Source organism: Lampetra fluviatilis, chromosome 18 (assembly GCF_964198595.1).
Source record: "Lampetra fluviatilis chromosome 18, kcLamFluv1.1, whole genome shotgun sequence".
In the NCBI taxonomy this organism is placed as follows: domain Eukaryota; kingdom Metazoa; phylum Chordata; class Hyperoartia; order Petromyzontiformes; family Petromyzontidae; genus Lampetra; species Lampetra fluviatilis.
In genome coordinates, this window is record NC_136292.1 from 8,068,286 (window position 1) to 8,093,458 (window position 25,173).

At 56.4% G+C, this 25,173-nt stretch overlaps 1 protein-coding gene across 5 annotated transcripts in view; it reads right to left on the reverse strand.

Moving 5' to 3' along the window:
* Positions 1 to 25,173, reverse strand: part of LOC144937182 (nesprin-1-like) — a 95,951-nt gene that overhangs the window by 69,086 nt on the left and 1,692 nt on the right. For 4 of the 5 annotated variants that reach the window (XM_078864499.1, XM_078864497.1, XM_078864498.1 and 1 more), the window contains exons 2-9: positions 16,551 to 16,721; positions 15,698 to 15,925; positions 14,118 to 14,699; positions 9,497 to 10,345; positions 5,510 to 5,656; positions 5,009 to 5,230; positions 890 to 1,030; positions 292 to 519 (exon numbers count right to left, since the gene is read on the reverse strand). In XM_078864499.1, the coding sequence (XP_078720625.1) occupies positions 292 to 519; positions 890 to 1,030; positions 5,009 to 5,230; positions 5,510 to 5,656; positions 9,497 to 10,345; positions 14,118 to 14,699; positions 15,698 to 15,925; positions 16,551 to 16,721 (2,568 nt within the window). The remainder of the gene's footprint in view (positions 1 to 291; positions 520 to 889; positions 1,031 to 5,008; positions 5,231 to 5,509; positions 5,657 to 9,496; positions 10,346 to 14,117; positions 14,700 to 15,697; positions 15,926 to 16,550; positions 16,722 to 25,173) is intronic. The other variant, XM_078864501.1, reaches the window with a different exon arrangement.

Sequence of the window (25,173 nt, forward strand, 5' to 3'; positions counted from 1 at the left end):
AACGTGAACCTTCGAATCATCGTCAATCTTTTCATCATCATCATCATCATCAAAAATCCTATCTTCAATGTTACCCACAACATCATCATCAACCTTGTCATAATCACTACAATCATTATAACCAACCTCAACATCATCATTATAATCATCATCATTACTGTCATCATCATCATCATCACAATTAGTGCTGTCATCATGAGGATCATCATCATCATTGTCCAATTTCACTCCGGTGTGGAATGAACACGAGGTGTAACCGTACAACAACTGTGCCCCTCGCCGAATCGTCACCTCTTCTTCCTCCAGCCGCGCCTCCCGCTCCTCGTCGCCGTCCACCCAGGGCAGGAGGAGCGCCTCCTCCACGGCGTCGAGGCGGCGCGACGCCGCCCGCAGCGCGGAGAAACACTTCCACTCGGGGTCCCGTGGCCTCTCCCCCTCCTCCTCCTCTTCCTCCTCACCGTCTTCCTCCACCTCTTCCTCCACCGTCCCCTCCCCATGGTGCTCAACACCGTTCTGCACCTGGGATGAGAATCAGCAGCAGCAACAGCAGAAGCAGCCAATGTTGTTGGACGTAGCCAGAGGTTCAATGTATGCACGAAGAAGTTCAACGTATGCACGTTGAACTTCTTTCGCACAGTACGTAGCCAGCCGTGCTAATTGGAGGTGTGGGAATTGATGACAAGAATTCAGCGCGGGGGGGAGGTCAGCCCCTTTCAGCCCCCCCCGTCCCCCCTTCCACCCAACGGGGCTGCTGGAGACCAATGGTGACAATTCATCGAACTTTTAGTGGAGGAGTGAGAGAAGGCAAATGGTTTTGTGCTGATCAAGGATGAGCGAGAGGAGTGAATAGCGGGTGAGGGCGCGATCGCGAGGGGCCGCCACGCTTCACCTCTCCGTCGCCGGCGCCCCCCCCGGCCGAGCGTCCGAGCCTCGCTGCCGCCCGCGGCGCCACCACCGCCACGCGGGGAGCCGGCGGAGGCCGACCCGGCCCCCACGCCTCCTCCAGCGGCGACGTCGAGGCGAGCGGCACCTGCACGCGCGCGCGGGGGGGTAAAGTCGGTACTCGCCTTCGTCGGCCGTCACGGCCATAGTCCGCTGCTGGACGAAGGCCCTCGCTCACGGCCTCGCCACCCCTCGCTCACGGCCCCGCCGATGCAACAATCCGCTTCGTGAAACGATCGCGACGTGGCCGTATGGACCGTCGGGGCAGGTGCTGTTCGCGAGCGCCTATCAAGGCCAGCGCAGTTGCACGAGTGAGCGGCGTGACCAATGCCAAGTTCAGCCTTTCTTGTCTCCCCAGTGCTGATGCTTGCACACCGAGCCAGCTATTTAATTCAGCTCAGGGAAGGCCTGGGATTCAGATACCGATCGCCACTGATGGCACCGACGCGAGCCATTGCTGACGATTTAACTCAAATTGTTGGGTCCGTACCCCGGTGCACTAAGCATCGCACCGCTGCTCCACACACGCACACAGACGTATCTCATCTCCGTGGTGGTCATCCTCCAAAGTGCATTCCCTCCCTTGGTTGCCATTCAATCACCAGTCCTGTCCATCAGCCATCATCCGTTCCAGCACGAGCGAGACCTCTGCTTCGCGAGCGGCCCTCGTGTGTGTCCCCAAACCGTGCGCTCCTCTTCCCTCAACCCTCGGTGGAATTCCCAGCAAGCGCGTCCCTCCCCGCACAGTCGGTTAGAGAAATGTCACGTCTCCTTCCTCCGACGAGCAGAGTAGCGGCTGTGCACGAGCACGGCCCTCTGGGAGCACGGCCAGCTGTGCCGGCACGGCGTGCTCGTCTCCATGGTTACCCTTGGCCTGCCGCCACCAGTGAAACGTAATCGCGCATTGCCTAGATCAGAACTGTGCTCGTGCAAGGTGTGCGCGTGTGTCCAGCCACTGCTGGGCTCGGTGGTTATCGTCTGAGTTGGGTGACAGGGGTGGACATTCCTCATTCCTAAGGTGCACATTCCCGTCCTTTCGGCGTGATAACAATTTCAGCAGAAGAGGCGTGAGTGTTGTTTCAAGCGAACTCTCCGCATCCCTTAAAAATGTTAGAAATGCAAACTCCAGAAGCGTAGCGCGTGGCGGTCCGTCAATCGGTGACTGCGGAGGGGTTCGTTAAAGGGCAGGCACTAAACCCCTGCACACAACGGCCGACTAATCTCGTCATTAGCGAGTCTATCCCACTGACATGTCCTGCTGCTTGATCCAATTAGCATCCTAATCACTCTCCTGTCAGCTCCACCCAGCTCCCTATTCGGCACACGCATTACCGCCACACGCACCTCCGCCAGTCCTATCAGCGCCAAATTAATCGCCATCCGCACCCCACCCCCCCCACTCCGTTATGCAATCTCACCCGCGGCCTTTAATGTCAAATTACTCGGCGCCAAGCACCACTTATATATTTTTTTTTACTCGAATAATTACGTGCCGCGCCGCTCAGCGATGTCGGCTGGCGGGCGCGAGGGCGTCGTTACCGTGCTGCTCACGTAGGCCGCTACACAGCGGGGTGACATCGGATCAATATGGCCGGCTCTCGCCAGCCAAGGCACACGCTCACAGCAGTACTGTCTCCTGCTCCTCCGGTGAAGGAGCAGAGACCACAGTGGGTTTACCATACTGTCCCGTAGTACGGTACACCTCCGGTGAAGGAGCAGAGGCCACAGTGGGTTTACCATACTGTCCCGTAGTACGGTACACCTCCGGTGAAGGAGCAGAGGCCACAGTGGGTTTACCATACGGTACCGTAGTACTGAACACCTCCGGTGAAGGAGCAGAGACCACAGTGGGTTTACCATACTGTCCCGTAGTACGGAACACCTCCGGTGAAGGAGCAGAGACCACAGTGGGTTTACCATACTGTCCCGTAGTACGGTACACCTCCGGTGAAGGAGCAGAGACCACAGTGGGTTTACCATACTGTCCCGTAGTACGGAACACCTCCGGTAAAGGAGCAGAGACCACAGTGGGTTTACCATACGGTACCGTAGTACGGTACACCTCCGGTGAAGGAGCAGAGACCACAGTGGGTTTACCATACGGTCCCGTAGTACGGTACACCTCCGTTGAAGGAGCAGAGACCACAGTGGGTTTACCATACTGTCCCGTAGTACGGAACACCTCCGGTGAAGGAGCAGAGACCACAGTGGGTTTACCATACTGTCCCGTAGTACGGAACACCTCCGGTGAAGGAGCAGAGACCACAGTGGGTTTACCATACTGTCCCGTAGTACGGAACACCTCCGGTGAAGGAGCAGAGACCACAGGGGGTTTACCATACTGTCCCGTAGTACTGAACACCTCCGGTGAAGGAGCAAAGACCACAGTGGGTTTACCATACTGTCCCGTAGTACGGAACACCTCCGGTGAAGGAGCAAAGACCACAGTGGGTTTACCATACGGTACCGTAGTACGGTACACCTCCGGTGAAGGAGTAGAGACCATAGTGGGTTTACCATACGGTACCGTAGTACGGTACACCTCCGGTGAAGGAGCAGAGACCACAGTGGGTTTACCATACGGTGCCGTAGTACGGAACACCTCCGGTGAAGGAGCAGAGACCACAGTGGGTTTACCATACTGTCCCGTAGTACTGAACACCTCCGGTGAAGGAGCAAAGACCACAGTGGGTTTACCATACGGTACCGTAGTACGGTACACCTCCGGTGAAGGAGTAGAGACCATAGTGGGTTTACCATACGGTACCGTAGTACGGTACACCTCCGGTGAAGGAGCAGAGACCACAGTGGGTTTACCATACTGTCCCGTAGTACTGAACACCTCCGGTGAAGGAGCAGAGACCACAGTGGGTTTACCATACGGTACCGTAGTACGGAACACCTCCGGTGAAGGAGCAGAGACCACAGTGGGTTTACCATACGGTACCGTAGTACGGTACACCTCCGGTGAAGGAGTAGAGACCATAGTGGGTTTACCATACGGTACCGTAGTACAGAACACCTCCGGTGAAGGAGCAGAGACCATAGTGGGTTTACCATACGGTACCGTAGTACGGTACACCTCCCGTGAAGGAGCAGAGACCACAGTGGGTTTACCATACGGTACCGTAGTACGGTACACCTCCCGTGAACGAGCAGAGACCACAGTGGGTTTACCATACGGTACCGTAGTACGGTACACCTCCCGTGAAGGAGCAGAGACCACAGTGGGTTTACCATACGGTACCGTAGTACGGTACACCTCCGGTGAAGGAGTAGAGACCATAGTGGGTTTACCATACGGTACCGTAGTACGGAACACCTCCGGTGAAGGAGCAGAGACCACAGTGGGTTTACCATACTGTCCCGTAGTACGGAACACCTCCGTTGAAGGAGCAGCGACCACAGTGGGTTTACCATACGGTACCGTGGTACGGTACACCTCCGGTGAAGGAGCCGTCTGCGCTTCTTCCATAGAGGAATTAACTCTCTCCTGAAGGGCTCTCGTTCTGGCGAGCAGAACTCGACGCTGGAATTTAGCTCCTGCACATATTGCTGCTGCAACCATGTGCAATAATAATAATAACAACAACAATAACAACAGTGTACAGCCCATTGTCATTCCACTGCTGGATCAAAACTTCCCCATGCCGTGTCACTCATGGAGGCCGATTACAGTGGGGTAATTGCCTGAAACATCAGCCCACTGGCAAACGTCAGCTGCTACGAGCGATGACTTGTATACCCGACACGTAATGGCAACGTGCGGCGAATCGTGCGCGTGATGCCCCACTGTTGATATTTACTCAATCACACCAGGTGTTCTATACAAACTATTGGACACGATGCGGACAAACTCGCTTGAGTCTCACTGGGACTGGAATTATCACCACAAGTCTCCGATTATAAATGAAAACCACAGGGCCTAATAAAGCACAACACAGGCTTGCTTTGGTATTTCAAGTCCTTGATAGCAAAAATAATAATGCAAATGTCCTCATGTACACCGGTGTTTTCCACTGAAATAGACAACACGGGAAGACAACCCAAACGAGCCGCCCCTCACCGGGCCCGAGATGTCGCGGCAGTGCAGGAGGTCGGCCAGCACCCTCATCTTGCTCTGCTGCTCCTGCTCCAGGAGGCCCCACGGGGGCCGTCGGCGGCCCTCCCCCAGGGCCTCCGACCGGGCCGTGCCGCTCGCCTGACCGCGCCCGGCTGACAGGGCCTCGTGCTCGGAGACCGCCTCGTCCAGGAGAAGCTTCAGCTCCTCCAGGAGGCCACGGAGCGTCTGTGGAGGCGCACGTGCCGGGAGCTTTGTCAGCAAAGATGCTCCGAGCACGTGGGCGCGAAACGTCGGGCATCGCACCGGACGGCACGACCCGAAAACGCGTCGCAGAGCTACACGGCGAGGGCACTTCGGCCGTGGGTGAATCGCGCCGGGATGGGGAGACCGGTTCTGTCGCCAACTCGTTGAGCCAGGTCACTCTTGCTGCAGACACTTTTGAGTCTGAACTGCACTGCACGGCGCGTTCACCGGTTCCCGACGGGCGAAGGCGCGAGTGGGCACCTGCGGCTGGCGGTTGCAGTTGTGGTCGACGTTGGCGGAGGCGGCAGCGGCACCGGCGGCGGCCGCGAGGGAAACCCCGCCGGACAGCAGCGAGCCCGTGGGCAGCCTCTCCACGCGCTCGCTGTACTCCTCCAGCACGAGGTCCTCCTGGGACCGGGTCAAGATTGGATGTGGGGGCGCACACGATCATTCTTCTGTGCTGCGCCCTTAGTCTAGAACATGGGTCGGCAACCTGCAGCTCTGGAGCTGGCTCTTTAAGGAGCGCTTCGTGATGTTATTTATTAAGGACCACCACCATCTGATATTCACACGCCTTGCGGCTCTTGAATCAGAGGTTTTTTTTACCTAATTTGAAAAAAATATCTCCTCTTATTATTTTGGCTGCCGACCCCTGGTCTTGAACTACCCTTGCCCCAGACATCCGTGCTGTCGACTCCCTGCCACCCGTTGAAGCTCGGCCCCAACAGTGCCCACTGCGTCTGGGCAGCATCTCGTGTGCACGGTACCAACGGGGCACACGGCGGCACACGGCAATCTTGGAGTGCACCACCCTCTCTGGCCAGTCAAGGTGTATTTACGCCATACTTCACCCTAACGGTCGGTGCGGGTTGGTTGAATAGCTCAGACGTCACTCGCCGCTGAAGTTAGCCTTGGATGGGTATCTTAACTCAGACCGTTAGATTCATGGAGCAGTGTGCCGGTCGTGAACCCGCAAACATTGATTATTCGAACGTGAAGATACGACCGCGGCAACATGCGCTGGAAAATACACTCCAAGCACTTACTAAAACAGTTAATGTGTGAGTAAGGGTCATTGAAACAAACCAAACACATCAAACCTAAAACCATTTAACGCGTCCTAACGATGAATCGGTGGTGTCTGACAGCGAGTGAGATCGTTAGCGGCGTTCGCTCGGTGGGCGAGGGAGCCCTCTGAGTGCCGTGCGGGGCGGCGTGCGAGAGGAGACGATGCGCCCCAGGGGGAGGGGGGGGGGCACCGCGCCTGTCTCCGGGCGGCATGGTTCCATTGATTCACTGCCCCAGAGAGCCGATCGATTATCGCAATTCTGGGCCACGATTTGATTCAAAATCAATACTCGTCTCGTGTTTACCGTTTCGCCGGCGTTTTTATTCCATTCGGTTCTGGGTTGCCTCAACAGTTTGGTTCGCTCCGTTATCCTACAACCTGTGTAACAGCAGCAATGTGCATCCCATTTACATAAATTACTAACATGAAAAAAATGGTCTTGTCAGCTTAAGGTACAACCACGAGAGTATACGGTTATGCTTATCCATAATAACCCTTGATTACTGTATACTAGCGGCATTTTACTTTGACAAAGTACATCAACCAATCAGAACTGTCATTCAGAGAGAAGTCAATCGTCCACCTTCCCCGGTACGGGAGGCACGCTCGCTCGCCAATCACCACGTTGTGGGACGCACTCAATCCGTGACTTTTTCATCCGTGCTGGGATGGTGCATTTAAGTTCCGCGTGCGTCTGCCAAACCATGGCCGTAATAACGTGCGCCCGCGCACGTCAATAAGGCGCTCTTTTCATTTCGCTCGTGATTTCGGACAGAAATTGCGTCACCACCCAAGCTGTAAGGGAAAGTTATCAGGGACTGAATCCTAAGATGCTCCTGTGTTGGCGACACGGAGCCGGCAGAACAAACTATAAACTATGGAACTATTTGAAACTATTATTTTTATGAAACTATTTGAAACTATTCTTTTAATGTTACTAAGTAATGCCCAGTGAGCTATGTAACTCTTTTTTAGAAGTGACCTGGCCACAAAGGATGACTCAACGAAGTGGCTTATCGTGTGGAAATTTATAGCAGCCAAATACTCTAAACACACGTTGATTCTAAATGTGTAGGAAAAAATCGGAGTACCCGGATAAAAAAAATCCATCCAACCACGTGGATAGAGACATTAAAACTCCAAATATACAGCAGGCGTCAGGGTAGGGATCGAACCCACGACCTCCTGTGTACCAGGCGAGGTAGTCAACATCTCCCAGGGTCTGGTATCGAACCCACGACCTCCTGTGTACCGGGCGAGATAGTCAACATCTCGCCACAGCTGAGCCAACTTGGCGGAGGGTCAAGTTGGCTCAGCTGCACCCGCCGTGGTGGTTGGTGGTGGTGGTGGGGGTGGCGGTGGAGTAGGAAGGGCGGTGCAAGCGAGTGGTGGTGGTGGTAACGCCACAACAGCGGCAGCAGGAAAGCATTGCGGCTCGCACGCCGCAGGCAAACAATAGCGGCGGCGAGCCGCGAGCAGGGTGGAGTGCGCAGGTGCGGCGATCGCGACCCGCCGGGAAGGCCAACAGGATGTGTAACCCGACCGGCGTTTGTTTTTAGTCTCTACTGTCTGTCGTTTAGCAAGACATCAACAAGCTACCGGGCAATCCAGGGGGCTGGATGACCACACTATTCAGTGTGCCGAGCGGCGCGGGTTGGTGAAGGAAGGGGGAGTGCCAAGACGTTAGCCCTGGTCGGGAATCGAACTTAGGTGGTCGGATTCATAGTAAAGTGCTTTCGGCGCTGGACCACCGCTGTCCACCATACTATCTGGATATTTATAAATTACAGTGTACAACAGTGTGACGTAACATCGTGTGTTTTTCCCTGTATATATGTGTAATATTACAATAATTGAGAGACAAGAAAAGTGTGTCTGAATGTACGATGTTACATCGCAGAACCGCGAGCGATGGCTTAGGGAGGCTTTCATCCAGCAGTGCATTGGCCATGGCTGATGATAGTGAGGCTGAATTAAGACAGCGCCGAAAGGGAATGTTCGTGAAGCGTCTCTCGTGCTGAATGTTCGCGGCAAGACGGTCCGTCGCTCGCATCTGCACGGTCGGCTTCACGTCCGTGAGACATCGATGGCGACGTGCCGGCTCGTGCCGTACGCGAGCCGCATCTCGGTGGCGCGTCGACGCCAAAGCGCCGAAACCAAATGCCGCTCGGCTAAGCGGAGCGGGGGTTGACGTTTCTCCAGCGGGTGGACAAAGGGATTCCGGAGCGAATTCCGAGTCTTTGTGCGGCGGAGAGCCGCCCCCCGCACCCCACCTTCTCCCGCGGAGCGGCGGGGGTGGGGGGGTGGGTGGGGAGTTCCAAGCAGAGGTCGCAACCGGGTACCCGATACCCGTACCCTACTCGATACCCGGCTACCCGTACCCGGCCGGGTATCGATTATCCCTTTTTATTCTCTCGCAATGTGCTAAAGGCGCTTTCAGTCACCGTACAATTTGAACAACATTGTTTATTGTGACCCAGAGATTTGTTTGTGCGGCGTTGGGGGGTTGCAGCGAACACACACACACAAAACCTGCCTTTGTCTGCAGCGGTAATTAGGGGTTAGTACCAGGCGAGTAACGCGCAGGCAAGTGGCAGCGCGGCACTGCCGCGAAGGCCGCGTTCGAAAACCACACGACGAGCGCGCGGTATTTACGTGAGACGTGCTCTCCTCTCCCTCTGCCTCCTGCCGCGTTAACCGTCCCTGCGAGACACAACGCCACCGCCACGCACGTCCTCACCCAACAACGTCGAGTCAGAGCCCAGGCACTCATCGGCGATTTACAGCCCACGAGCCTGTGGTGGTGAGTCCACATCGTTATGGCAGCAGCGGGTCGGTCTGTAACAACCGCCGACGACTTCCCGTACCGTGGTAGTGTCGATTTGATCCACTCCGCAGTGATGAAGGGGCCGAGTTGAGCCCCGACCAGAATTTTAACTCGCGATCAACAAAAAAATAACATTTGTAATGCGCCCGTAACGTAACGGGCGTCTTAGGGCGCAGATTGCGCGGTGATTCCTCAATTCTGAAATGATCCTCTAACCGCGAAAAACCCCAAAAAACTACAAAAGCGCCTGCGTGGACTCTCAAAATTGACTCGCACAGCTTGTCGCCCAATAACGACGCCGTTCAGCCACCTGGGTGGAGGTGGCCGATGATCGACTGTGCTCCGGGCTCACCTGCAGGATGGTCTGCCGGTCGAGCAGCACCTTCTGCAGCCCCAGCAAGCTGCCCTTGAGCGTGCGCAGCCGTGCGGAGATCTCCTCGGCGTGCGCCCTCCTCCGCAGGCGCTGCGCGTCCACGTGCTGCGCGTCTACGTGCTGCGCATCCACGTGCTGCGTGTCCACGTGCTGCGTGTCCACGTGCTGCACGTCCACGTGCTGCGCTTCCACGTGCTGCGTGTCCACGTGCTGCGCATCCACGTGCTGCGCTTCCACGTGCTGCGTGTCCACGTGCTGCGCGTCCACGTGCTGCGCGTCCACGTGCTGCACGTCCACGTGCTGCGTGTCCACGTGCTGCGCTTCCACGTGCTGCGTGTCCACGTGCTGCGTGTCCACGTGCTGCGCTTCCACGTGCTGCTCGTCCACGTGCTGCGTGTCCACGTGCTGCGTGTCCACGTGCTGCTCGTCCACGTGCTGCGTGTCCACGTGCTGCGTGTCCACGTGCTGCGCATCCACTTGTTCGCCATCGCAGCAGCGGCCCGGCCACTCGGCGGGGCGGACGTCACTCTCCGGCTCGTCGGACGCGACCTCCTTTCCGGCGTCGGCGTCGTCGCCGTCGTCGTCGTCCGGCTCGCGGCCGGCCCCGGCGTCCGTCGGTTGGCCGTCGTCGGGGGCGGCCCGTTCGACACCCTCCGTCGCCGCCGCGGAGTCGAGGCATGCCGGGTTCCCGTCCCCGCCCGCGGCGCCGAGGGCGGGGACGGGGGTCCGCGAGCCCGCCCGGGCCCGCACTTCCTCCAGGAGTGCGTCGCTCCGCGTGATGAGGGCGCCGAGCACCGACACCTTGCGCTCGATCTCCGTCAGCAGGCTCTGCGCACGACACGGCCAGTAGCACGGCCGACGGCGGCGGCGGCGCGATCAAGGGGAGTGCCGCGCGAGCGGAACCGCCGACCGAATCACCCCGGGACGAGCCCGGTCTCGTCACACCTCGGAAGCGATTTTTATTTATTTAATTTAGAAAAACATCGTTTTCTGAGATAATCCCTTGAGATGGAACCTACGACCAACGTGTGCAAGGGTAACTGGGTTAAACAAGAATGAGCCCTGGTTGAGTGACCACAATGCGCAAAACAGGTGCTATAGGCTACTGCGTGGCTGCATTTGAGAAGGTGCAGCTTGCCATTCTCTCCACCGGAGACCAAACCCCACACGTATTTCTCAGTCAGCCGAGGCGCCTCCTGAACTCAAGTGCAACGCAACGCCGGCACAAGATCTCGGTACTCACCAATTCCTGCTGCCGCCCGACACACAGACACCCGGACGTGGTGGCAACAGTGCAGCAAAGTCCATTGCTGTCCTGCACTTCTACGCTCCCCACGTCTGTGCTCGACGCCTTCACCAACCCGCACCACCCAGCGTGACGAAGGATGGTCCAATAACCCCCAGGACCCGCACGGTGCGGGGAAGCCCTCATCCAGCAGTGGATTGACACCAGGGCTGTGCAAGGTCGTGAGTGCCCAGATGGCACAATGTCCACATTTGCAATTCGCGTTTTTGATTCAAATCAATGATTCGAGTAGAGGCAGAGTAAGTCTGTCGATGATCCGGAGTGATGAGGGAAGGGTGCCCTGGGTGTATTTGGTTATGGCGTGGACTCATTTCTAACTTGTGTAGCATGGGGGTGAAGATGTGAGAGGGGAGAGATAAGAGGGAGCGTGCAGGAGGGGTGTAGAGTGAGATGAGAGGGGAGGAGAGTTGAGTGTAGATGAGCAAGGTAAGAGGTGAGAGGGAGGAGAGCGCGTGGAGGGGAGTAGAGTGAAAGGGGAGGTGAGATGCAGGAGAGTATGTGGAGGGGAGTAGAGCGAGATGAGAGGGGAGAGGTAGGAGAGTGGAGGGGAGTAGAATGAGATGAGAGGGGAGAGGTAGGAGAGTGTGTGGAGGGGAGTAGAGTGAGATGAGAGGGGAGAGGTAGGAGAGTGGAGGGGAGTAGAGTGAGATGAGAGGGGAGAGGTAGGAGAGTGGAGGGTAGTCGAGTGAGATGAGAGGTGAGAGGTAGGAGAATGGTTGGAGGGGAGTAGAGTGAGATGAGAGGGGAGAGGTAGGAGAGTAGAGGGGAGTAGAGTGAGATGAGAGGTGAGAGGTAGGAGAGTGGAGGGGAGTAGAGTGAGATGAGAGGTGAGAAGTAGGAGAGTGGAGGGGAGTAGAGTGAGATGAGAGGGGAGAGGTGAGAGGGAGGCAGAAACACACCGCATGGGTGAGTTTCCCTGGTGTTGGTAATTGAGATATTTTTCATAAAAATTGGATGAACAGCCACGTTCTCACTAACAGGACAGGGGCCCTTTGACGTTTAATTTGTAAAAAGAAATAAATGGAATAAAAGAGCACGCCACCGTTGTCTCTTCTTACGGTTAAAAACAGGATTCCATTGGTTTCTCTTCAAGTCACGTGTAGATGACTACATCGCAACATGTACGAGCTGTATACAAGTACAGTGTGCTATGCTCACATCGCACAGGATACTTCGACTCGGAGGCAGTGGGAGGAATGTGGACGATGCGGCTTGACACGTGCGCGCACGCGCTTGTTGACGGGGCCCTTCGAGACGCAATCTCCACGATCGTCGCCGCAATCGGAGGGAGAGAAAGACGCTCGAAGCTCGCTCCCTACAAACCAACCCGAGGGCTCCGCCAGCAAAGCGACAAGCGGGCCGGAGATCCAATGTCTGGCGCTCGCGACGGAAAAACGATGGAGAGATGCGCAGCAATCTGGGCGAGGCGGTCCGAGCGCTTGGTGGCAGCGTCCTCGCGAGTGCATTGTGGACGCGCAAGGTCTGCGGTCAGAAGGAAGCGTCGAAGCGGCGATCGCGCAGCTCGCTTCGCCGCTGCTGGGTCACCTCTTGGTGCCTGCGGGGGGGGGGGGGGCGTGTCGCCCACCCGCTGTGGCGCACAGGATCGGTGGCACGGAGACACCGATGAGGAGGACGGAGAAAAAAATGTGAACGGCGCAACGGAGAGACGCACGGAGAGGCGCACGCTTGGAATTACATTGAGAAACGGCAAGAGGTTGGCGAGCGAATGCACGCAGGCTGCGGACGTCGTGTTGACCGCGAAGAAAATGAAGCGGGCTTGGGCAGGATGCGTCGTCGCTGGAAGGGACGATGGCCGGCGGTCGAGACCAACGGCAGCCGGTGGAGAGAACGCGCCAGCCGCGGGGAGACGGAGCGGCGAAATCAGCTTGTGGGCGGGAGGAGCGAGACGGAACGTTGCATCGCGTTGAACCCGTGACCCGTGAGAGATGGCAACGGCCTTCGTCCAGCAGCGGGTAGATCATGGCCCACGAGGACGACGGTGCCGGAGCCAATGAGAGCAGGGTCACCGCACGAGAGGGGGGAAAGCGGCGGCCGAGCGGTGACGGTGGGGAGCAGAGCCCATTGACAACGGGACTACCTCCCCAGACCAACAACAGGATTTCTGCCAGCAATGTAGAAGAGATAATGGTTGGAGGAAGCTGGGCTGCTATTGTTGTTCTCGGGAGTCTGCCCATGACGGGGAGCGGGGAGTGGAGCTGTCGAGGGAGGAGGTGGAACGAGATCAACTATCAACTAATATAATAATAATAATTATGATTATTATTATTACATTAGTGCGGTCCAAAGTGACATATCCAACCGTCACGTATATGCGCCCGGCCCAATTACCCGCCCACACCTGGTGCAGTTATAATTGTCATTGTCTAAAGACGTTCACAAATCAGACCTCTACACATCATTATCTGTCTCCACCTCGCACCGCTTCAAGTTTTGGCTTGTCTGTGAATCGCTCTTGATGGGGACAGAGATCGGAGGGACATGCCCGCCTCACCCTGACGACTCAAGCAACACGACTCATGAATACGCCTGGCCTGATCACGACACAGAGGGTGTTCGTTCGCGTGCGACTCGCAAACTCTGGGAGCAGGAGGAGCGCAACATAAACAATGACCTCCAGCGTCCCGGTGAGCGTGCCACGCTCCATCGGAGGAAGAATTCTTGACGGGACTTTCTACGGAAAGGCAATTTCCCCTCTCCTCGGAGACACCACGCTCCATTTTTCAGGGTCTCCTCCTACGGTGCCACTAATTTGCGCTTCTCTTCGTAGAATTTCAATGCATAACATGGCCTCTCTAGACAGAGGCCCGCTGCGAAGATAAACTCCTCTCCTGCCACTCGACGACATCAAACGGCGACTCCAGAGAGGGGCACGACAGCACCTAGATCAGAGCACGTGGTATCTCTCAGCATTATTCTACCATATTCTTGGGTCTTTTGGTAAAGTCACGTAGATAGGTTCAAAGAGAATAACAAAAAATAACAAAAAACTACGACGTTTCGACCGCTACACAAGCGGTCTTCCAGGGAAAAGAACAAAATGACTGCTTGTGTTGCGATCGAAACGTCGTAGTTTTTTGTTATTTTTTGTCATTTTCTTTTAACCTATCTACGTGACTTTCCCGAAAGACCCAAAAACATGAATTCCTGCAGTCACGAAAGCTTTAAGTCAAGATTTATTATTCTCCTGTGTACTGGAGGAATCCGATGAGCTCTAAAGCACTTTTTCACAGGTGTCCAGTATCATCCCTTGCACCCTCCGAGCATTCCGTTCACCTGGCAGTCGACGAGCTGGCTGGCCACGTCGCGCGTGCGGCCCCACCGCACGGCGCCGCAGCGCCCCAGGGAGGCGTGCGCCTGCATGAGCCAGCTCTGCACTCGCTCCGCCTCGGTCAGCGCCACCTGCAGCGCCCAGCCGCCCTCCTGCGCGGCGCCGCCGCCGCCTTCCGCCGCGCGCGACAGCGCCATCGTCGCCGCCGCCTCCTCCTCCTCCTCGTAGCGATCGTCCGGCTCTCCGCTCGCCTCCGGGGCCGAGCCGTTCCTCAGCCGCCGGTGCCGCTGCCGGGGCTGCTGCCCGTTGGACGCGCGGTGCCGGGCGGCGGCGGTTGCCTCCCGCACCGCGTTCTCCTCGCGCTCGCGGCCACCTGTGCCCGCCCGGCGCTCGCTCTCGTCCCGCCGGCTCCGCTTGCACCCCCACGGGTCGTCGGGGCCAAGCGTCGAGGCCACGCCGTCCTGCCGGCTCGGCTGTGACCGCGCGAGGTCCTCTTCCTCCTCCTCGTACTCCACGTACTCTTCGTCGTCACTGCTCCTCCTCCGTTGCTGCCACGCAACGCCGGCCCGGTCCTGGAGCGGTCGGTCCTGTCGCCGAGAATCGCACGGTGCCGGTCACCGTGCCACCCGCTCCAAGCGCACGCGTGCCGGAGTGAGCGTTCGCACCGCGAAGCCTGCAGTGCGGAACGTCTCGATGCACCAGAGCCAAGGGGCATCTGAGATGTCCACTCGGTTGGGAAAGTGACAGCACACCAAAGACGGCGCTCCACGCATCGTAGACAATGCACACGGACGATTGAGAATGAACGCAAGAGAAACTCTAAATTGTGCGTGAGCCATCTCTCTCTCTCGCTCTCTCGTTCACTTAATCAGTTACATTCAAAACGCTCTTGAAAATTATGCCTTCAATTCAAACTTAAATCGATGAGTTATGGGTGCATCGGAACATATCGTCATAAACATGACCACCTGCATGTGTACAGCCCGCCAGTCGCTCCACTGCTGGATGAGTGCCGCCCCACGCTGATCGGTGCGGGTTGGTAAAACAAACGGAAATTTGCCGCGCTGCCCTTTGTTGCCCACCTTGTGGGCTCGTAGCCGCCTGTGCCGACGTGAGGCGCGCGGTGGCTACTCATCCAGGCGCTAGCCAGGCTCAGCCCCTGCTCAGCTTGCGAGCTGGATGTGTTCGCAAACACGCGGTGCGGTGGTGACACTGGGGGAGCTGCGGGAGCCCTGGGGAGGCGTGTGCCGCACCCGCCTCCTCCACCCCAGCACCTTCCCACCACCCCCCAAAGACAAAGACCCCCCGTGTAGCCTCAACAGCCTGTTGGGGCAAGTGCTGTTAGCGAGCAACACCTCTATGAAGGCCGGCGCTGTGGCCACCACCCTCAACAACAACCGCCTATCGTGACGTCACCACGGTGCTTGTGCCAGGCTAGGTGCGCTTTGAGGCCGCGTGAAGTGTCGAAGGCTCGCTGGCTCTTGTCACGGGACAGACCCAGGTGTCATGGGTTGACTGACGCACCACACCGTGCCCCCCCGCTGTGTTTTATCCGCCCACCGCCGCCCACCACCTCAGCACGTACAAGGTACTCGAGCGTCTCCCAGGAGCTGAGTGGCCTCTTCTCGTCTTGCACCTCCTCGACCTCCTCGGCGTCCTCGGGACCCTCCTCGCCCTCCTCCTCCTCGCGCCTCCGCGTGCCGGGCAGCCGCGGCGTGGCAAGCGTGCGCAGTTTCACCGCCGCGGCCCGGAGCAGCTCCTGCTCGCAATCGGACTGCGCCACCGCAGTCACCGCAGCAGCCGCCGTCGCCACCTTGCACGAGCGAAGGGGCACGGGGAGGGGGGGTGAGCGGGGGTGAGCGCACGGCGGCTCACGTCAGCGCTCTCAGACACCACGTACCCTGGGTGCCCGCCTCCGGACACACACCGGCACGTTCACATCGAGCGACTAAGAGACACCCCGCGTGCGATTCTCTCTCGGCGTGGATGGTTGCCGGTTGTGCCGATGGCGCAGCGTCTCTCCGTACACGGGGCCGCTCGGTGCCGAGCCGGCCGGCACGAGGAGCGTGGCGTTGGCGTAGTTCGTGAGAGCGCGGTGCCACTCCTCTGATCCGTCACGACGTCGGGGTGGGGGTTGGAGGCGAACCTCGCCGCACCAACGCCGCAGTGCGGCCGCGTGCCCAGCGTCCTGCTCACACCCCCTCTCTGTGTCCACCGTAGGTGTGGCGGGCCCCCAGGGCTCATGGGGGTTTATAATCACGATTTTGCTGCTAGATCTGCGGCGTGTCTACGGTGACTGGCACAGCGTGCGTTTCCCTCTGCCCACAGGCGTGAACGCTCCCAATCAGCGCCGACGGTGGGGATTTTTGTGGTTTTGTTTCACCCCCCTCCCCCGCCTTCCCCCACCTCCCCTCCCGAAGTACGCGCCGCCATCTCACCCGCTTGGGAGAGCCGTCCCTGGGAAGGGCCCCCGGCGAGAGGTCCTCGCACGAGGACGAGCGCGAGCCGGCGGACCCCGCGGAGACGCCGCACGGCTCCTCCTCCTCCTCCTGCTCCTCGCCGGACTCCTCCAGCACGGGCGAGAGCGAGTGCCGGTGGTACTGATCCACCTGGCGGGCACAGCGACCGACGCGTTCATTGATTATCACTCGCGGCCGTTCACCATCGCTCGGGAGACGCTTCCGCTGGCAAGGCGACACGGCACCGCACGCGTTACCCGACCGCACTTCGCCACGCTGGTCAGAGCGGGTCGGTGAAGGCGGCCACGCAAGCCGGTGTACCCCGACGGTGCGTGTCGGGGCTGCTCATCTCATGCCCCACACGCACGTGACCCGGGCCACACGATGGCTCGGTGGCCAGGGCTTGGTTCTACCAAATTGCTGCCAAGGCCGTGTTTGTTGTTGGCGGTCGTTGTTCACGAGCATCGCGTTGCAATGGAGCATCGCGTTCAATCGCGGGTGACGACACCGCCTAAAGCTTTTAAACAGACACAAACTTGTTTTAAATTCACGTTTATGACAAATAATAGGTAGTGTTTTTTTGTAAAACACAGGTATATATAAAGTTATTTTTTACTGAATCACCACGGCTATCATCAGCATTAGCACTGTCTTGCCTAAGGACTCCAGGCGGATATCTCACAGCCAGATGACTGATCCATCGTTGACGAATCTGTGTCATTAACCTTCCACCCACCCTACACAGCCAAACAAATTAATAGTCACTCGGTGTACTGTGCAAGCCTTTCGTGATTTTTGTTTCAGATCCCCACCGGCAAACTGAAGAATAATCCTCACAAAAAAGTAGCGAACACTGCGACGCTTTGTTTGAAACTGCATAAAGCATAATCGAGAAAAGATCCAGAATTTTAAGAGTCAGTGTGTGTCACCTGACCCAGTTTCATTAAACAGTGGCCATGACCTCACAGCAACAACCCGCCACATTTCAACTGGATATTCACCCGATGACGATTTCTTGTGTTGCGATCGAAACGTCGTGATATTTTTATTGTTTTTTCTATCTACGTGGCTTTACCGAAAGACCCAAAGAATACCCATTACAAATTAATGTATTCACATTTTATTATACTTCACGTGGGCTAATGATTCACATTATCCCACTATGCACAGTATCATTAATCGTGAATACGTAATCCTCTATATCCACACTGGGCTCGTTAAACAGTGCGATTCATTCCTGGTGAGTGTGAGCGAGTGTGAGAGAGCGTGAGAGAGTGTGAGAGAGTGTGAATGAGTGTGAGTGAGCGTGAGAGAGTGTGAGAGAGCGTGAGAGAGTGTGAGTGAGTGTGAGAGAGCGTGAGAGAGCGTGAGTGTGAGAGAGCGTGAGAGAGCGTGAGAGAGCGTTCGTCGGGAGGGTAAGTTCCAGACGCGTCTCTGTCATCTGGGACCCAACAAGCGAGGGACCTGGGGAGGGCTCGGGTGGGTGGGGGTGGTTGTGGATCTTCATCCTCATGCGGCGCTCCCAGCGAGCGCAGCTACGCGGAGCCCCCCCCCGCTCTCTCTCCAGCGTGGCCAATAAACCCGAGGAGCTGCGGTGTCGCAGACGCCAGGGACCGCAGAGCGAGGCCGCTCTGCCAGCAGTAACCATGGCAGCAGCAGCAGTAGCGATAGAAGAGGGATACGGAGGTGGCTGACCCCCAACGAGCGAGTGACCGCAGTGAGTGAGTAAGGCCCCGGCTCGCCTCCCCCCCCCCTAACCCTCGCCCAACCACCAAGCTCATCATCGTGCAGTGGGGGGAGCCGCCGTTTGGGTTGGCAGTCAAACCACGGCTGCCCGCAACTCGCACTTTAGCCCAGGGGTCCCCAACCCCAGTCCGCAGACCGGTGACCGGTCCACGTGGCCTGTTAGGAACCAAGCCGCACAGCAGGAGGTGAGGGCGGTGAGTCCGTGTGTGTACACACTCTACACACCGCATAGTGGTGAGCGGTGAGTCCGCGCGTGGCCCGCCCAATTATTTTATTATTCACCACTTCCATCCGCGCCTCTTTCCCGCACCGCGCACTTGTCTCGGTCACAGTTTTTGTAAGCCCAGAAGCTGCTAACCCCTAGCCACAATGAGTTAAAGACGAACGTGACTGGAGAGCTTCTTTGAAAATGGGGAAAGACCCAATGATGAACCCCCTCCCACCCCGGTCCGTAAAAAAATGTACTTCCACGAAACCTGGTGCCAAAAAGGTTGGGGACTGCTGCATGGACTTCCCCTACGACCTTTCCATCTCAAGGGATTCTCCGGGTAACAAACTATTGCAAAGAATACACAATAAAAATCCGCGGAACACTTTACGAGCAGCGCGACGCGTTAATCTCGTTTATAGAGGTGCAGCACTATATAGATATCTATATATGGCCACTGGCGGAGCCGGTGGGGGGGGGCACGTGCCCCCCCAATGATCCGATTGAAATCCCTAATTTTGATCGGATCATTGGGGTTTATTTGTAATAAATGCCAGGGACTCTATGAGATGATAGGACAATAGTCTGAGTCCATAATTGGCAATAAGTAAACAGCCGCAATTGTCCATTGTGGGAGCTTAAGAAGCATTGTCTCTAAATTTCGATTTAAAGCTTTCGTGACTGCAGGGATTCATCTTCTTGGTTCTTTCGGTAAAGTCACGTAGAAGGGAAGTAATAAAATAATAAAAATAAAAATAAAACATAATAAAAATTATTTTATTATGTTTTATTTTTATTATTTTATTACTTCCCTTCTACGTGACTTTACCGAAAGAACCAAGAAGACATTGTCTCTAAGTTCGTTTATGTTCTTATAATATTGGCAATGCTGTTATAATGAAAGAATGACCGTTATAATGATGTAAATGCCTTTATAATGCCGTTCAATTGTTATGATAAATACGAGGCCTAGTTAACAACGAAGCCTGCAACTTTCCCTATTGTGAATGTTACTTGCAATTTAATACGTCGAGTCAAACTTGTACCCAAGTAACTACATTGCGATCCTGAGAGCAAGGATGATAAAATGTCTCATCCACAGTTAAGTGTTATATGTAGTGCGGTACATTTGGGGTGCAGTGTGATGATAATGTAGGTGCCTGCCCCCTCCAGGATCTATTGTTTAGACATATGTTATCTAAGACAAGGTTATGATGCTGTGGTATTCATTCATTGTGTTGGTGTTTCCGGGTTATAACAGATGCTGTATCTGTGTTTTCTCACCAGTTTTACCTCGTTAAACTCAATAAATGACGTTTGGAGTCGGACGTTCATCCTGGCTCCGAGGGTTTATTGAACGCGAGGTTAACTACTCAGCTAGCGGTGCAACGCAGCGCACAGCGAGGCCGAAACACTATATATGGCCACTGGCGGAGCCAGTGGGGGGTGGCACGTGCCCCACCAATGATCCGATTGAAATCCCTAATTTTTATCGGATCATTGGGGTTTATTTGTAATAAATGCCAGGGACTCTATGAGATGATAGGACAATAGTCTGAGTCCATAATTGGCAATAAGTAACAGCAAAGCACTTATAAGTGACTCAGAATTGTGTGCAGTTGCGTATACAGTACACGACTTCCCTGAAGGCATTCACCTTCAGCGAGCGCGATGCCGATCACACAACGCGGTTCGAATTCGACCCTCAATCGATGGCTGCGCCATCGCCGCACACGCGTCGAATAAAAAGCAAGGGACAAGTCCTTACTGAATAACAACTCCTATCATTTTTCATTGCTGGAGGGGTTGCCCCCCCCCTAACCTGAAAATCCTGGCTCGGCCATTGTTTAATGACAACCCGAGCTCGTCAACACTGCGCACGAAGACGTTTTACATTCTAAAAAATATCGGCTCTGTTATTCAGAGTGACTTCCGCATGTCAATCAGCTTAAAACTGCAGAACAAACACGCACGCGGAGACTCGAAGCGCACAAATGCCACGAAGAAGTTATGTTGAAGCCACAACCCTTGATGCGTTATCGTTGAAATGAACGGCAAAGCCAAATGGGTGGACTGGGCTACGCGGCGTGGCGTTTGCGAAAGCCTCTTTCTTGTACAAGCGGAACCTCTCGAGCAGAACGTCGACTTGTGACAGCGCCTCGCCAATATTCACCGCCTCCTGGCCCGTTGACAATCCCAGACGTGAATTTCAATGAACCCCTCCCGCCCGCAGCCCCGTCTCGGCTCGCCTGGCCAGCCGGCGGCTTGGATGCTGCTGCTGCTGCGTCTCTCCCGTGCCACGGCAAGGCGAAGTTGCCTTGCTGCTGCATCGACGACGAAGCAACTGTGCCACGTGGGCACGGACATCCGTGGCCAGGTGGCTTCTGAACAATAAGTCAAACACCTTGGTAGACTTTACCTGGTGATATATATAAAAAAGGGTTTAGTTTTATTTGTATACATTTTTTTAAGTGGTTTGTTCACCTTCACTTTGCACTCCTATCGTGTTTTAGGCTTGTTGCTGTAACGTTCTCACGCACCCCGACTGGACATCTGTGAAAAAGAGCTTCATAGCTCATCGGATTCCTCCTCCAGTCTAAATAAGTATTCTGATTGCGATCCTCACTCCGCTGGGCGGCTGCGTTCCGGCACCACCTCCCCGCCCCCGGCCGTCTCACGGCATGAGATGGAAATTGACGTCTGGTGCCATCGCTCTTTCAATTATCTGTAATGAGTGCTCTTGACACGGACACTTGGCAACATCTGGGCAGCGTCGGTTCCTGTGGGCGGAGAGGGTGGGGCGTGGGTAGGAAAGAGGGGGCTGCACCACCAGATGTCCCTGTGCCCCCCCCCTCCCAAAGTTCACTCTCTTTCGTGGGGTATCACTGTTAAGGTGCCGCCCCCCCCCCCCCACACACAACGACTCCACTGGCCCCCTGCCCTCGGGAGAGGTTTAATTTGCGGCAGAGACTGTGAAAAGACGCAGTCCTCGCCTGGCAGCGGCGGCTGCCACGAGGCCAATGCTGCCCTCCCACTGCCATGGCCACGGCCGAGGGCAGTTTGTGAGCTGCACGGAGGGATCATTATTATTATCGGTGAGTGGTGGATCATCGTGGCTGGGGTGCATTGTAGCCCTTTGTCAATCTGCTGCTGGAAGGATGCTTCCCCATTGCCGTGGTGGTCACGCGGGGTTGATTGCCCATACTTCATCACGCTGACCAGGATCAGTGAACGGAGGAACCAGGCCCTGTTCAGATGTCGCTCGCCACTGATGTTGGCCGTGGCCAGCAATGAAACTAGCGCGCTAACCAGTGCGCAATCGCAGGTGCCTGGAATTGATGTCCAGGCGACGCCTGCAGATTATTCCCAGGTAGGCAAATGTACGGTGCCGACCAAAGCGGTGCCACGCTGGCCGCCTCGTTTCCTTTGACGAGCGCTCGAACTGCCCGATTCGGCTCCGCTGCTCGACAGAGGCACTGACGAACCACCGGATCGATCAGTCGGGCGAGTGGGACAATTCGCGTCACCGCGTCGCCTCCATCGCCATGAGCGTTTTGATTTTCGGCCGCCCGGGCGTCGGTGCCAAATGCGATGGAGCGCACGGGGACGGGCTGAGGGTCGATGTCGGGGCCGAGCGGGCGACGCGGCCACCCACGCGAGGGACGACGCTAAGAGGAACGGACGCGTGCCGCCCGCTGCTGGACGAGGGCCTCCCCGTGCCGCGCGGGTCACCGACGTTGTTTGGCCGTGATTCACCCAACGCTGGGAAGTGCGCGTTGGCGGTGAAGGGGTGAGGCGTAGAATCGGAAGCCTAGAAGTACCGTACAACACTGCACTTCCCTCTGCCACCAAACCCATGGCCCTGCAGTCATAAGTTTCGGGAGAATCAAAAGTTTATTTCCGAGTAAAGCCCAGTGAGATGAGAAGATTTTTTTTCAAGGGCCACCCGGCCGGCAGTCAACATCAAAGCATTCCCCCGGTGACAACCGGCGTCGTCACCCATTCAAGCGCGATCCACACCCAACGCTGCTTCGCTTCTGAGATCTGGCGAGATCGGGTGCGTTCCGGGTGAGTTGATTATTACGTGCAAATTCCATCTCTAGCTCCGCCCACTTACCCTTGGGTTGAGCCCACCTCAAGCCTATATAACCTCTTGTTGGAGCAGCTCTTTCTCCGGCCTCAGAAGTTCTCCTGCTGTGCTTGTCTCACCTGATGACGGTTGCTTGTAGTTGCGATCGAAACGTCGCGATCTATGAATTTTCTACCTACGTGACTTTACCGAAAGAACCAAAGAGTGTGGATTCCTGCAGTCACGAAAGCTTCAAATCAAGATTGGTTATTGCCATTTAAAAGAGCTCTCGTCGTGCAGCTGAGCGCAGAGGCTGCGGGTCCTCACGCTGTCCCTCCACCTGCTGGGAGCGTCATTCATGAGAGAGAGAGAATGACGCCCAGGATGCTCCACCAGAGCAGCGGCACGCGAGTTGGATTCAAACGCGCGCGGACGTCACGAGCATGCCCCCAACGCCGTTCCGCTTGACCGCGACCTCAAGCCACGTTCCTATTAACCTGCGAGACAGCTTTACGGGCTACCGCACCGGTGCACGGCGCAACGTGGCATTTAAAACCCACGCAAAAACGCTTTTGTTGAATGTATTCTTCTTCTTGGTTCTTTCGGTAAAGTCACGTAGAATGGAAATAATAAAATAATAAAAAAACATAATAAAATAATTCTCACGACGTTTCGGCCACAACGCAAGCAGCCGTCCTCAGGTGGAGAACAGGTCTGTCTAGAAGACAGAGTCTGACTCTGTCCTCTCGACAGACGTCGTGAGAATGATTATATTATGTTTTATTTTTATTATTTTATTATTTACATTCTACGTGACTTTGCCGAAAGAACCAAGAAAATGAATCCCTGCAGTTACGAAAGCTTTAAATCGAAATTGAATGCATTCTGTTGACGTACACTCTCCCGCGCCGTGCCTCCACCCAAGGACCCGCATGGGGCGGCACTCAACGACGCCGCTCAAGTTCCCGCTGTGTCAGAGCGTAGCTGCTCCCCGCAGCCCACCCCCCCTGGCGCGTAGCGACGAGACCCGGGAGCTCCCCGACGCGGTGCGAGCCGCACCTCGTCTCGGCACTGCGCCCGACTGCTTCTCTCCACGTGCTGGGGAGCTTCTCCGGGAACTCTTCGGAACAACGCGCGGAGGAGCGAAACGTCGGGCAAACGACACACCGCAGCCAGAGCCGTCGCTCGGGTAACGGTGAATCGGTGCGACCGCCCCGTGCCCCGCGCTTTGGGGGGGGGGCTTTGGCGTCACGGTATCAGATGCAATACTTCCGGTTTAGTTTGAAGGCGTCGGAGGGTGCCCCCCATAGACGGTGCTGACCGCAGCCCAACAAAACAACATTGAAGAGCCATGCAGCACCACTGATACAACCCTCACACTACCAGACAGATTACAGTATTTGTGTGTGGGGGGGGGTAAGAGGGGGGTTGCGCTTGGATTTATTTTTTCTCACACCAGACTGGGCACGCCTCGAGGCCTTTGTACTAAAATCTGAATTCACTTTTTAATTCAGGGCACCAGCGAGGGGCCGCGAGCTGCTGCTGGTGGCGTGTGACCGAGACACCCCCCCCCCCACGTGGCCTGCGTCTCGCCCGCACATCACCACCGCCCCCCCCCGGTTCGGCGCGCGAGAACCGCCGGGGGAACGAATGAGGGGGGGGGGTCGTGTTGGACGCGGGGTTCGGTCAAGACGGGGGCTCCCGCTGGACGAGCACGGCGAGGCTCGTGAGACGAAACGTCGTCGGCGTCCGACGCTCGATTTTGCATCGCAAAGGGGGGGGCGGCACCTCCATCTGAGTGGGCGTCGCCAGGCATTGTCCCAACTCCGGCAACTGCCCGGCGTGATCAATAAGTGATCAATACGCGTCGGGGACCGATCGGTTTCGCGCAGGAATCGATGGAGCACGATGCATCATGGGAGCTGTGCAGAACACGCTGGCGACGGGGCGGTACGAGTGTGGTCCACCCTCGCGGAAAATCGCTCAATCGAATCGTCGTCGTGAAGGCGTCGCCATCAATCGCGAAACTCCCCCCCCGCCGCCGCCACCACCTCCCCACTGATTTGGTAATAAAAGAGATAACCGCACTGTCGACCACACAGCATGCGAACTCCACGAGGCATGTGGCACCGCGCCGCAGCGTACATCGAATCTTTTCCCCGGCCGCAGAGGTGGCAAGGGGGGGGGGGCAAAGTCGCGCTCACGCCGTTCCTCTGCGCACTGCCACTCACCAATGGCAGTGACGAGGGTGACACAGCGAGGTGTCACGCTCTCTCAATGCCATTTGTGGTCCTTGAGACGTTGGCCCAAGCACGTCTTGTGGCTCGCACCCTGGGTGGCAACTGCGAACATCCTGTTGAAACTTGTATCTCTAGATCGCACGCGGATATGAACGCAAGATCACGGTGGCAGCTTTTGTGATGGGTGAAAATGTTGTAAGGTCAGAGGGTACTACCGTCGCATGTTTGATTGAGTACTTTGTTTTGGAAAATAATGTCTATGACACATCGATGCAATGTGAGGATACATAAAAAGCGTCTCTATAGAACAGACTGCACGTGACGATACTGCCCGTGGTG